The sequence below is a fragment of the Danio rerio genome, chromosome 2 (genome assembly GCF_052040795.2).
Source record: "Danio rerio strain M-AB ecotype USA chromosome 2, GRCz13ab, whole genome shotgun sequence".
In the NCBI taxonomy this organism is placed as follows: Eukaryota; Metazoa; Chordata; class Actinopteri; order Cypriniformes; family Danionidae; genus Danio; species Danio rerio.
The window spans coordinates 24,634,474-24,647,953 of record NC_141022.1 but is presented as its reverse complement, the minus strand read 5'-3'; the positions used below and the strand labels follow the sequence as shown (position 1 = coordinate 24,647,953).

General features: G+C 36.6%; 1 protein-coding gene across 1 annotated transcript in view; it reads right to left on the bottom strand.

Moving 5' to 3' along the window:
* Positions 1-8,864: 8,864 nt before the first annotated feature.
* Positions 8,865-13,480, bottom strand: part of vipr1a (vasoactive intestinal peptide receptor 1a) — a 62,786-nt gene continuing 58,170 nt past the window's right edge. The window contains exons 11-13 of the mRNA XM_087240763.1: positions 13,104-13,233; positions 9,642-9,683; positions 8,865-9,525 (exon numbers count right to left, since the gene is read on the bottom strand). Coding sequence (XP_087096889.1) covers positions 9,334-9,525; positions 9,642-9,683; positions 13,104-13,233 — 364 coding nt within the window. The 3' untranslated portion in view covers positions 8,865-9,333. The remainder of the gene's footprint in view (positions 9,526-9,641; positions 9,684-13,103; positions 13,234-13,480) is intronic.

Here is a 13,480-nt window from a genome sequence, read left to right as displayed (position 1 = left end):
GGTTCGAGCCTCAGCTGGGTCAGTTGGCATTTCAGTGTGAAGTTTGCATGTTCTCCCTGCGTTCGTGTGGGTTTCCTCCAGGTGCTCTGGTTTCCCCCACAAGTCCAAAGACATGCGTTACAGGTAAATTGGGTAAGCTAAAATTGTCCGTAGAGTATGTGTGTGAATGAGAGAGTATGGGTGTTTCCCAGTTATGGGTTGTAGCAGGAAGTGCATCCACTGCGTGAAAACATATGCTGGATAAGCTGGCGGTTCATTTCACTGTGGTGACCCCAGGTTAATAAAGGGTCTAAGCCGAAAAGAAAATGAATGAATGAATGTACAGGTATGTTACATGTGCAGCTGTTATTGGCATGCAAAATATGTTGTTAAATAAAAAAGTGTATATGTATATAAAAGTAGTGATGTTTGTTTCACAATTACAATCCTAATGTGTTCAAAAGATGGACTGCTGGAGGAAAGAATCGATTTCTGTGTCAGGCTGTTCTGGTGCACAGTGCTCTGTAACATCAACTAGAAGTTAAGAGTTCAAGAGTGTGCTGGGTGTGAGGGGTCCAGAGTGATTTTGCTCTGGATAAGTACAGTTCTTGAAAAGTGTGGAGAGTTGTACCTGTGGAGGTTGCACTCAGCAGTTCGAACTATCCAACGTAGTCTTTGGCAGTTTTCGGCCGGCGTGTCCATAGAGGTGACCTAGGCGCCACCCCCATTCCCTCCCTGCCTCCCTCCCTCGGGGTCTTCACTTTGTGAATCGGTCACTTTCGTTTTCAGTTTCGGGTTGAGGGCGGCATGATCATTCTTTGCCTAGATCGCCAGTTCAGCCTGCTCCAGATTTGGTAACTGAGCCAAACCAGAGAGTTATCAACGTGCAGAGGATGAATTCAGTGATGGAGGTGTAGAACAGTTTCAGCAGCTCCTTTGAAAGGTTGAACTTCCTTAGCTGACAAAGGAAGTACAGCCTCTGTTTTGCCAATAGAGTCAATGTGAGTGTCCCACTTAAGGTCCTGAGAGATGGTGGTGCACAGGAACCTGAAAGAGTGTTGCTCAGTGGGGGGAGAGCAGGGGGGTTTCTCCTGAACTCCACTATCATCTCCACTGTTTTGAGTGTGTTGAGTTCCAAGTTGTTGTGACTGCACCAGACAGCCAGCTCCTTAACCTCCTGTCTGTAAGCAGGCTTGTCAACAACCTGAATAAAGCAGTCGTCTGCAAACTTCAGGAGCTTGACGGAGGGGTCTTTTGAAGAGTAGTCTGAGTAGCAGAGTAGATTCCCCAACACTGAGAACACTGGTCAGCTATTTATTTCTTTAGCTGTAACAAACTATTTAAATCAGAGCTATTAAATATCCGATTTTTGTTTGCACAAAAAGTCTGACAGCAGCCATTACTCCACACAGAGATCTGATCTCACCATATCATCGCAGAACAAACTGGAGAAGAACTAATGAATGTGGCAACTTCTCCAAGACATTTAAAAAAACTCTGGAAAGCCACTGTATTTTGGTTTCTTTTTTTATTGTCATAAATATTCCTTTATAAATTAATTTCTATGAACTAAGTGAAGTTTATTTATAAACTAATTTCGAGAGGTTTACATTCTTGATTGCCCACATCTGGACCCGTATTAGCCTATAAATGATTTACCAATCAGATGAATCCTAACTAACTCACTATAAATAACCAGAGTTTCTTATTTCAGTATCTTCGTCTTGAAAAAATCAAGCTCTTAGCTAGCTGTATAACTCTCCTTAGCCATCACTATATCTGTCATTAGTCAGAAATAAGTCGGGGGAGTTCATCAAGATCTACCTGAGCTCAAACTCCCCTCTCACCCTGCTAATAGGAGGGAGTCCAGTGTTCGAGGATTTTACTGTATAAGCTCAAGGCTCTCTTCTGGGACAGAATGCCAAGCTTAATACCAATCCTCAGCTAACTGTAAGTCTTGAAAGTCTTGACTTTACTCTGCTTTTGTCTTAGGTGCAACTTGTGAATAGTTTTGCCGGTAAAGGTAGTGTATCTTTAATTTTGCTTGTGATAAATTAGTGTTGATAATTGTAACTTGGTTGATGTAGGCTTCTGACTTAAATAGGATGATACATTTATATTTTTAGATGCTTTTGCCCAGAAAATCAGTCTCATGGGGATCAGTGACATTTAGTTTGTGATGTGAAAGATTCACAATCAGCTCATTTTAACCTAAAAATGTAGTTCAATTCAAGCAGATGAATAAACATTCATAACTGCTCCAAAGCCTAATATTTCATTATCTCATTATGTCCAAAAATTTTTTTATCAGCAACTTACAGCAAAAACAGAATGTATTCAGCATGCAGACATGTTCGAGACATTAAAGCACAAGCATCAGCATGGGGCAGGAAGGTGATTTCAGTGACTTTGAACAATACTACTGTTGCCAGAAACTGGCATTTTCACAGTCATCTCTAGAGCATTTACAATGGTCATAACATTTCCAGCCTTTCCCGAACTCAAGGTCAAAAGGAGATTTTGGCATGAATAAAACTATCTACAGTTTTAGTTGTGTAAAATGGAGTACAAGAAGCCCATGTTTACAATAGAGATGGTGGACCAAAAAGACTAACCTTGGTTTTTGTTATTGAGTTTCAACAGTTGTTATGTAACCAAACTTTGATGTCAGTAATAGATGTGTTGAGAATGTCAATGACTAAAGCAGAGGGAGAGGAAGCAGTAACACAACTGTAGACCATCTGTATAACAACTGAGACCATTACAGGTTTTCTTTGTTGCTTTGAATCTTTACATCATTGCCGGTGACCTACTCACACCTGCAGCTTCTCCACAATGGACGTCCAGCGTTCTCCAGCCTCCAGCGCCTAGACTGCAGCTTTGAACAAGAAGTTTGGCCAGGGGAGAAATGGCCGTGTCCAACTGATCTGGTTTCATGCCTGGTTTCTCTCAAGGGTTTTTCCTTCACTTTAGTCAATTGGTGAAGTTTGTTTCTCACCACTGTATTTGTGGAGCTGCGCATTGATGGATTTGCTCTCAGTGTTTGGACTTTCAGCAGTGATAATTAAATCAAACTGAACTGAACTAAACTGAACTTCAACTATGAATACTGGACTGACAAATTTTCAGTTTATTAGAACTTCTATGTTAAGCTGCTTTGACAATTTACATTATTAAAGCACTATAGAAATAAACATGAATTGAATTGCGTCTCTTGAGCACATCAAAAAAGTTGCTTCGTATTTCCTTGAACAAGTTGCAAATGCTTTGGTGCATCCATGCAAATAATTATGTACAATTCTCTGATGTTTCATACATTATCAATTGCTTATGTCACGTTGATCTTTCTGTATTATAAAGGTCTCTGTTGAATAGTCTCAACCCTCACCATTTAGTTCACATCAAAAGTCTTTACATACAAAACTATTTATTTACATCTATACACAATATCAAGAAGACTGTAAGATTGTCCTATGTTCAAAGTTCAATTAGGTTTTTTTGTGCTATGCAGTGCTGTCTTTTCCTTTCTGTGTCAGAATGACATGGTCTATCAACAAATTACAGTACAAACAGTAAAATCATACATGTGAATCATGTTCAGTCTCTGCCAATCAAACTGCCACATACACAAAGGTGTAACCTATAACTTACAATATTTACCATCAAAACTGCAGCCATAGCGTATCACAAAAATCCCTCCAGTGTACACCGTTATACTGACAACATGACTAAACAATGTGACTGTCTTATCTGTGCACAATGACACAATTGTCAATTAGTCTCATTCTGAAAATGTAGCCTTATATACATTTCTGTAGATTGCGAATTATTTAGCCAGAGTTACATATGGCTGCATTTCGTGTTTAAAACGAATGATACAGGTGTTATGACGCCGTTCCTTTTTGCACTTATACCAGCTGAGCGCTTGCTTCCATGTGAACAGCTTTTCAGTTGTTACCAGTTTGTCCAGTGGCTCGTTACATACATTGGAGGATTCAAGACACAGAGCGGATTTGACCATTATGACAGGGTTTGAGTCTGGTGAAGAACGGTTCCACTATGCAGGTAAGACAAAAACAAAAGCCTAAAAATAAAACAAACACGTAAATAACAGGGTGAGAGTGTGGTAAAATCTGAAAATGTGGTAAGAATCAGGCTGCTGTGAGGGCTTTTCTTTTTCTGGATTGCTTTTTAAAACTGTCAGTTGGGTTTAGGGAAGGGGGTGGCCGGATCAATCGCTTCTTTTTAAAACACTAAGGGTTGGGTTTAGGTTAGGGGGTGGGTGAAGACAATTAGTCAGTCAGTTAGTCAGTCGACAGTGGCGTCTGGTGGAATTACACAAGAACAGCAGGCGCGAATGGCACGAGATAAATTTGTTATCTCAAAAGGCATGCACAGCGGCCTCTGGTGGATTCGTGAGAACAAGAAACATTAAAAAGTAGCTCCTGGGATGTATTTGCTGCTTTCCAGAAATGTATAGGGGTACATAATCAGAATGAGACTGGGTTGTCACTTTTTTCTTGTAATTCTTATAACAATGACACATTCATTGACAATGATATTTATTTTTTAGAGATGAATTAAGGATTTTAAGGACTGACTTTTGCAGGTAATCCATTGTGTTTTGCTATTTGTACGTGTTGATTTAAGAAAGACACTTTTTGCAGAACTTTAATTCTGATAATTCTGAGAAAGTACCAAAGGGACTGGGAAAAACTGTAAAATAGATCATTTCACCAAAGATATTTAAAAGGTCAAGGTCCAAACACAGAACCCTGTGGAATACCCTCGAGAAAATAAATTGGGAGGTTGACAACTTATAATAGCAAACTACACTTGTGATTTCTATTAATGTTGAGAAAAAATATATATGTTAACACTTACTGTATCATGTTTGTTGTGAGCAGGCTTTACAATGAGCTCTTTTAACATTAAACAGAATTGTCCAACCAAAGACCTTAATAACCTGGTAGGCTATAAGAGGAATGGTGTAAATAGTCATGTTGACATTTATGAGCAGGCTAATGTAATTCACTATTATCCATAAATCACGGGTCCATAAAAACTCAAGTCAGAAAGGGAGACTAATAATAACCATCTCAAACAAAGATGTTTATGGTTATGGTAATTTAATTATGCAACGTAGTCTTTGAGCATTCCTTTTGTGAACGACTTTTTTGACTTAAGAAGGAATTGCATATTTTATATCATTAATAATTATCTCTTCCTAATTAACATGGCGTGATCGTGGGCTTAGTTTCCAGCCGTACCCATGGGAGTGCATTCAATTCAGCGAAATCCTCGGGAGTCGCTGCCTCCTGTCGGCTCATCTGCGCACATCTGAAAATAGCATGCTGTTTATGCATCGGAGATTTCAGAAATTTTAAATCAAGTCCGGCTAATCTGCCTGCTGGGACATCATGGTATTCAGACACTGGAAAGTGAGCAGAGATATTGCCAAAGGGACGAATGGAGGGAGCTATGATTTAAGAAGGGATTTGGTAGATAAATAAATAACAGACGCGTTTCAGACCAAATTAAATCTTTCACCTTTCAGTCATCTGCTTTCCCTCACTCTAGTCATCTTAGAGAAATGTAGACATCTATGTCGCTGTTTTCGAAACCTCGGAAATCCAGTTGAAGTCAGAATTATTAGCCCCCCTTGAATTTATTATTATTTTAAATATTTAAATATTTCCCAAATTATGTTTAACAGAGCAAGGATTTTTTTCACAGTATGTCTGATAATATTTTTTTCTTCTGGAGAAATTCTTATTTGTTTTATTTTGGCTAGAATAAAAGCAGTTTTTTTAAATTTTTTTAAAATCGTTTTTAAGGTCAGCATTATTAGCCCCTTTATATATTTTTTTTGATAGTCTACAGAACAAAACATCGTTATACAATAACTTGCCTAATTACCCTAACTAACCTAATTAAGCCTTTAAATGTCACTTTAAGCTGTATAGAAGTGTCTTGAAAAATATCTAGTCAAATATTATTTACTGTCATCATGGCAAAGATAAAATAAATCAGATAATGAGTTATTAAAACTATTATGTTTAGAAATGTGTTGAAAAAAACTCTCTGTATATAAACGGGGGTTAATAATTCTGACTGTATAAAAAAAGAAAGCAGTTGGTGTTGTGGTTGAGTCAATGCCAGAAGTAATACAATATGGATTTTTTTTAAAGACGTGGGTGAATACACACATTAAAAAATGTTCACTTGCACACACATCCGCCTTTTTAATAATATTTTTTTTTCTGAACAAAAATAATGACTATATATTATTACAATGACTTATTGAACACACCATAGGCACAACAATTATTATACCAAAACATTTTGTCAGCATATTTAGAGCAATAATTATTTGATGACATAGTAGACTTACTATTATATAACATCAATTTGTTACACCTTTGACCAGTACAACAATAATTAATTTGTAGAAAAGAAAATATATATGCACAAAGCCTGTCATAAACATTGATTAACTGGTTGATATTATTTAATTAAATTGTGATAATCTGAGACAATGGCAATTATTGTGCAGTTTAAATTTGAATCATCCAAATATAATATTGTATTAGAAATAACTAATTACATTAATTATATTATATTATACTTTATATATAAATTTATATCATAGAAATATTTCACAGCATTAAAGCAAATCATATGGGCATATTATAGTGTATGTTACTAAACTATTGTACACGCTAACACAAAGTGATAAAACAGAAATACAGTAAATGTTGCATGACAAATAAATTATAGGATAAATAATAATTTTTAATTAATTGTGGATACAACTTAGGATCATGCCTAATAAAAGTGCTTGATGATGGTGAAGATTTGTTAAAAATTTCAAAGAAAAAAAAGTACTTTGAAAACCAAAAGACAAAGATCTACTGTAATAAAAATGTATCTATATATTTTTGAAAACATCCACAAAACACTGTCAAAAAACAGCAATTCTGAGGTACAAGAAGCATGCCTTTTCATGCTAGAAAATATTAATGTTTTTTTGACACCTAAAAATGTTTCTGACTAAAAATACTCTCTAGAAAGAAGCATATCTTACACAAATATCTTTATGCAACAGGAGTACAGTTACACAAGCCATGTACATTTTCGCACAGCGCTATACAATAAATCACGATTATAAAATACATAGAAAGACTTCTGTCGCACAAGTAAACATGCTTTTATGACTTTCGCTGCATGAGAGACGTTTGTGTTTGTCCACATGAACACGGACACAAATGAGCAGGATGCAAAAACTATATTTCAGCAGAATGTCAGACTGTCTAAATCACATTGCTTTTCTTTCTCCCTTATGATTGAGGAAGCAGCTAAAAATAAAACCTGACCACCAGAGACCTAAAAGGTCACCAATCAGCTTTAAAGGTTGTTACAGGTCTGACAAATCTTGAGCAGCATAATGAGAGCACAAAAATACAACAGACAGATACCAACTGAAAGAGTACAGCCAGTCACTGTGCACAAAAAATGGTCTGATGTGGGTTTAAGGCAAAAACACAGTTTTTTATGCACCTGTCTCTCACATTTGAGGTTATGACATAAGAGTTTAACATTCACAATGTATGTTTATCACAATGTTTACCACAATTAATCAAACCGCTTCAGTAGATTCAAAGCAAAAAATTTGAGTCAGTTTTCTCCAAATGAGTATTTTCTCCGGACTGAGCCATAAGTCTTGCAGCTCTTATACAGCACAATTTACATTTATATTTTCATATCAATATTCTGAAGGGATTAGTTCATACCAACACAGATTAACCAACACAATCTCAGAATTCGTAACTTTTTGATATAGTGGCTAATTTGTATGAATTTGTACAATCTAATTTGTACAATTTAGTACAATTTGCTCATCCATCAGTGATGGTTGGGTTTAGGGGTGGGGTTGGGTGTCATGTCTCCTTTTTTAAAATTGGCCATTTTCGTACCAGTGAACTAAATTTGTACTCGTGAAATTTGTACAAATTAGCCACTAAATGAAGGGTAATATTAGGTATAATATAAAGGCTGTAAACACGTTTTTCTGTTGTAAAGTTGGCCATTTTAACATTGGGCTCAATAGAATTGTGTTTTATTATAGAGCCATGACTAGCGGAATTGCAGTTTCAGTTACATCCATATTAGCTTCTAGAGGGAGAGGTTGCCGCTTGGTTGTAACAGTAGCATTTCAGAATTGCAAAAATGTAGACAGTGTCCACTACTGAATTTATCACCTGAAATGAAAGTATTTCACTTTTTGCTGAAAAGCAGGCTGAAGCATTTTTCCCCAATGATCCTGCCTGGGTTGATTCCAACACTTTTGCCTGATTACATAAAAAAACTTATTCAACAAAAAACTGTGAAAATAAATTTTTTTTTTTCTGGCTGTATTTTTTGAATTATAAAGCAATTAGACTCTCTAAATCGCATCGAAATGTTGACTCTAATATATATATATATATATATATATATATATATATATATATATATATATATATATATATATATATATATATATACTGCAGGGCAAAATTTAATCACAATTAATTGCAACCAAAATAAAAGTTTATTTTGACAATTTTAGTGTGTATTGTGTATATTAATTATGTGTATATAAATACAATATATTTGAGAATCAATATACATGTAAAAATAGCAAAGTACACTTGTGATTCCTATTAATGCTGAGAATAATATATTTGAGAAAATGTTTATTTATATTGAAATATAAAATATAAGTGTATATGATACAAATAATATATGTGTAAACATATATGTAACAAAATATTTGTATAGTTTTGTTTCTATGTATGTGTGTTTAGCACATATATAATAAATATATATAATACACAAACATATAATATCAAAACAAACGTTTATTTTGGATGTGTATCTTAGCCCAGCACAAAAAAATAAATAAATTCATTTTAGAAAACATTTGTATTTTTGATTATTGAAAAAAATTGTGGTTCTTCATGTTGTCAATGAACTGGGTAAGCATGATGATAACTATTAGTTAATCTTCAGAACCCCATTCGCCTGCATTGTCTCGCCTTAAACTCTTGAGCAGAAACCTGTGCTCTTCAGTCTGAAGAAATAATCAAACCAGTCTGCTTCATTTGCATACTTCCTCCTGATGAATGTGGATGAAATGAAGATGCATCACGTGTTAAACTATCACCATGAGCCTGGATCTGTGTGCTTTTCCTCACGATCTGCGCAGTTCCTCCAGGAGCAACGCCTGTGGATGGTGAAAGTGCTGCGGGTGACTGTGTGTCGAACACACTCTTCAGTTTCTGTGTATAGTCACAGACAGCACCGCTTCGATCAGACAGCTGAGAAGTCATCCTGGCATGCAGAGGCACGGCGGGTGCTGGGGCTGCATTTGGTCATCATGGTGATTTGGGAGCTAAAGTTGAGGCCGTTGCTCGCCGTCGAGGGCTGATGGTATTTGGTGTCTGCTCCCAGAAACCTCTGCATGTGCCATCGCCTCCATTTACGCTTAATCTCAGACTGAACCTGGAGAGAGAGATGAGGAGGAAAGGGAAAATGTACTTTATTGTTTAGATAAAGCTGAAATGATCATGACAAACAGGTTCAGTCTTGTGTTTCTAAGCTTTTCAGCGGTTCATTACCTCTCCATTTAGAAAACAGTACAGGACAGCGACACAAAATCCCTGAAGAGAAATGAAGATTTACAGTCAGATCAATATTTTGAGGGATTATGTAAAACAATGAAAAAGATTTTTAACATGGATATTGTTATTATAAATTCTCATATAAAAATAATATATAAAAACTCATTTATATATAATTTAAATGGATAATAAAATGGTATATTTAATCAATGAAAAGGCAATGATTATTTTTACGATACATTTCAATGATTAATGATATATATTAATAAAAGATAACCATTGAAATGAACATTTTAATGATTATATTGTAATATAATCTAAGTGCACTTTTAGTTAGTGTGCATTAAAGGTTCATGTAACCCTCAAGTACTTTTTTTGTGATTTTAACAGATTTGTGTGTGTTGAGCATCACTTAGTGAAGTTTAATTTTAAACTAATTTCGAGAGGAGCACATGCTCATGCTCAGCTGGCCACATTAGCTAATCATGATCCCGCGATCAAAGGATCTCAAGTCACTATATTTATCCTTATTTCCTTTCTACCGCTATCTTTGTCTGGAAGAAACCCCCCTCTTCCCCTTCTTCCACCTTTATCCAGAATGGGTGGCACAGTGGCCTAGTGACTAGCACTGTTGCCTCACAATACAAGAATACCAATGGCGTCGGGTCCTCGTTGGGCCATCTGGTATTTCTGTGCGGAGTTTGCATGTTCTCCCTGTGTCCGCGTGGGCTTCCCCCAGGTTTCCTGGTTTCCTCCCACCATCCAAATATGCTCTATATATAATAGATAAAATAAGCCTAAATCTTTTTTTCCAATGTCTTACTCTCAGGAAGTTCACCTTGGCCTCAGCAGCAGGGAAGTTTGCAATCGACCTGAGCTCAATTTCCCCTCACCCCGTGAAAGGGAGAAGCCCTGGGCCCGAGGATCCCTTGAGCTCAGGGCTCTCTCTTGGGACAGCACGCCAAACAAGCTATGTATAAATCATGATCTAAGTGTGAACTCTTGAAAGACAGTGTTAGCACTTGTCAGCTTTAATTGTGGGGAAAACTGGATAATTTTGAGCTTTTGTATAGCTAATTTCATTTTCCGGGTTTAAAATGATTTTTGGGGTGTGATCAAAATCAGCAACGTAGCACAAAACTGCAAGTAGAGACACGTCGGTTTTTTCATCGGTTTCTCGCCCACGGACTGCACACGCAATATTTAGCTGTTCATGAAGGGTCGTATGTGTTTGTTTCTATGATTCACTAGGTTTGTTGCATATTTTATCCCCGCGATCCTGTCAGGGCCGATACAGCAAAGCTGTTTGTTTGCAGCAAGCATTTTTGTCAGGAGAGCAGTAAAAGAATTGCAGACGTTGTCCTTTATCAGTTGAGTTCGTTCACATTTAGACACATCGCCGTGCAGCCGTGTTTGCCTAAATCCTCCAGATTACCAGCAGGGCTAATGGTTGAAATAGGCAGGGCAAGAGACCTGCTGCACTGAGTCTGCATTCAGTCCCGGGGATTGAGGGAAATGTCCTCATTTATAGTGTTTATATAAACACAATTATCTTTATAATAATATATATTGTGTTGTGTGTATATGACACTAAGAACAACAAATGTAGCAGGGCATTAAATTACTGTTTATTTCTTTGCATTTTAACTTTGTAGACTATAAAATCATGCGTCTCCTCACGGTTTGTGTCTCATTTTGTGAGCTGACTGACAACAGTTGTTCGCTCCCCTCCTTCTCCCCTGCTCTGCTGGCCACACCCACTTCTTCCACTGCTCGCAGAGCTCCACGCTCATCATGATGCATTTTTTAAAAAAGTTCTGAGGTAGACTTGAACCGAAAGAGTGGGGTTTCATGGCCCTTTAACAGAAAAATACTTTTAAATAATTTATTAACCACAGCAATCAGTCATTTCAACATTTACAGTAATACTAACATGTATTTAACTGTACTAAAATAATATTATTATCAAAAGTTGTCTCTGTTGTTTTATATTATTTAATGTACATTAGCTTGGCTAACCCTAACATTACCTGAAATTGAATTGTTTTTATTTAACTAACATTAACAAATAAGATTTAAAAAATCCAGTAAAAATCTGTAGTTTAGTCATGTATTGGCCAATACTAACTACATGGCCTTTACTATAGATGTCTGTCATAACTGGCATAATCATTATATATACATATTTATAGAACAGTTCTGTCGGGTTCTCGAATCTGATTAGCTTATATTCTTGTTGGCAATATTCTGCAATAACAGCACTCGTGCAGCCTTTTCACACTTGTGTATTACTCTGCCCACATAGAGTGACAACAAATCAACAGACTCATTACAGTTTGACAATTACTGCAGCTGTTGGACAGCATAATGTACTTTTGAGGCTTTATTAATTATTTATGTAGTTGTTGCAACTATGCACTGTACTTTATAATAGTACCTATTTAAAATGTTTATAATTTCAGAGATACAGCGCGTCGGCATGCATCAGCATGTCATATTGAGCAGAGCAAAGATGGTTGAACCACAAGATGCCAACAGAGACCACATAACAAGCAATTAGAGGAGAAAAACACAAACTACAGCTGATCAAATCATTATAAAACAGCAACTTTCTAACTTGATCTCTCTCTTTTGTATGTTTTGGTGCTGTATTTGTACCATAGTAATCCAGTAGTGTTTCTGGCAGTGTTTGCTTTGCTTTGGCTTTTTTGAGGTTAACTATTGTGATCTCCTGATTGCAGGGAAAGGTCTATAGACTATTGGTATTTCATGCTGTTCAGCCTTATAATGTGAGCAAAATCACCTCGTTTTGACACCACATTAGACATTACACTACAGAATTATTCAAATACTAGCTCTAAAGTGACATTTGTGAAGTAGCAATGTTTTGCTGTTCTGACATCAGGTGCAGATGTGAATGAATGGCGGAAGAAAGTAATTCCTCATACAAAAGAAATTTGAGACTCTCCGTGTTTGATTTCCTTTTTTATATACATGATTATGCCATCGAACTGTTGTATAAAGGCAATATCACATGAGTAGCAGTGCGATAAAGCTGTATATCGGCACCAGTGGTACAATAGGGTACTTGGTCTGCAGCCCCATGCCAAAGCACGCCTCCCGCCATTGCTGATATATAGCTACATCGCATTGCTACACGTGTGATTTTGTTCATATAAATATATCTTAGGTCACAAAAAGCAATTTTTATATTAAAAGTCAGCTCATATGATGTCAGTGGAAGATTTATTTAAGTTCATTTTTGTATATCCTCACTGAACCTTTTCATCTGGCTGCATAACAGACATGGAGGGAATAAATATCACTGGGCACGTCTGGGGTTCAGGCCTGCTGGCAGATCCCACGGTAAGACCATCTCTGTGCCAGCCTTAGTATTCCACTGGCATTTAGAGAATCCAAACCAGATAAGCAACTGTGGGTAAAAAACATGCTGCCTACCTGAAATGACCCCAGGATCAAGTCAAACACCAGACGTATGTAAGACTGGATGTGATGAGGCATAAAGGCAAAGATTATGTAGTTTATGCCAAACAATGGAATCAAGAGTAGAGTTGACTTAGCCAGTCTCCTGCAAATCAGAAGATATAGCAGATGTTAAAGTGGTATTTGATTATGATTGTACTATTTTAGTACTACTTTAGTTGGTCTATAATATTACTGCTTGAGCAAAAACAAAATCTGCAAAGTTACGACCCCCATAATTAATTGACTTTTTTAAAAGCCTAAAGCAAATGACTGGTCGGGACTAAAACAAGCTTTTTTACTGGGTTTGTGACATCACAAGCCTATAATTTACATGCCCTGGGTGTGACACC